The sequence below is a fragment of the Acanthisitta chloris genome, unplaced genomic scaffold (assembly GCF_000695815.1).
Source record: "Acanthisitta chloris isolate BGI_N310 unplaced genomic scaffold, ASM69581v1 scaffold41070, whole genome shotgun sequence".
NCBI lineage: Eukaryota > Metazoa > Chordata > Aves > Passeriformes > Acanthisittidae > Acanthisitta > Acanthisitta chloris.
In genome coordinates, this window is record NW_008654002.1 from 1 (window position 1) to 218 (window position 218).

General features: G+C 67.0%; 1 protein-coding gene across 1 annotated transcript in view; it reads right to left on the bottom strand.

Annotated features, from left to right (window-relative positions):
* Positions 1 to 3: 3 nt before the first annotated feature.
* Positions 4 to 218, bottom strand: part of LOC103810130 (homeobox protein MOX-2-like) — a gene marked incomplete at its 3' end in the record, with an annotated part of 502 nt that continues 287 nt past the window's right edge. Inside the window, exon 2 of the mRNA XM_009083023.1 lies at positions 4 to 213. Within this exon, the coding sequence (XP_009081271.1) occupies positions 4 to 213 (210 nt within the window). The remainder of the gene's footprint in view (positions 214 to 218) is intronic.

The following is a 218-nucleotide window of genomic DNA, read 5'->3' on the forward strand; positions in this document are numbered from 1 at the left end:
TGAGCTGTCGCTTTTCCTTTTGCCGGACCTCTTCTCTGTTTCCACCGGGGACAGAGCCTGCCTGCCATAGTCCCCTGGCGCACACGCTGCCCCCGTGGGGGTGTTGGTGCCCAGGCTGGAAGAGTTCGAACACAGGACGGGGGGGCTGCTGCCCAGCTCCGGGGGTCCTCCTGAGTCAGGCTGAAGGCAGAGGCTGTGCCTGGCCGCGGCGGGAGGAG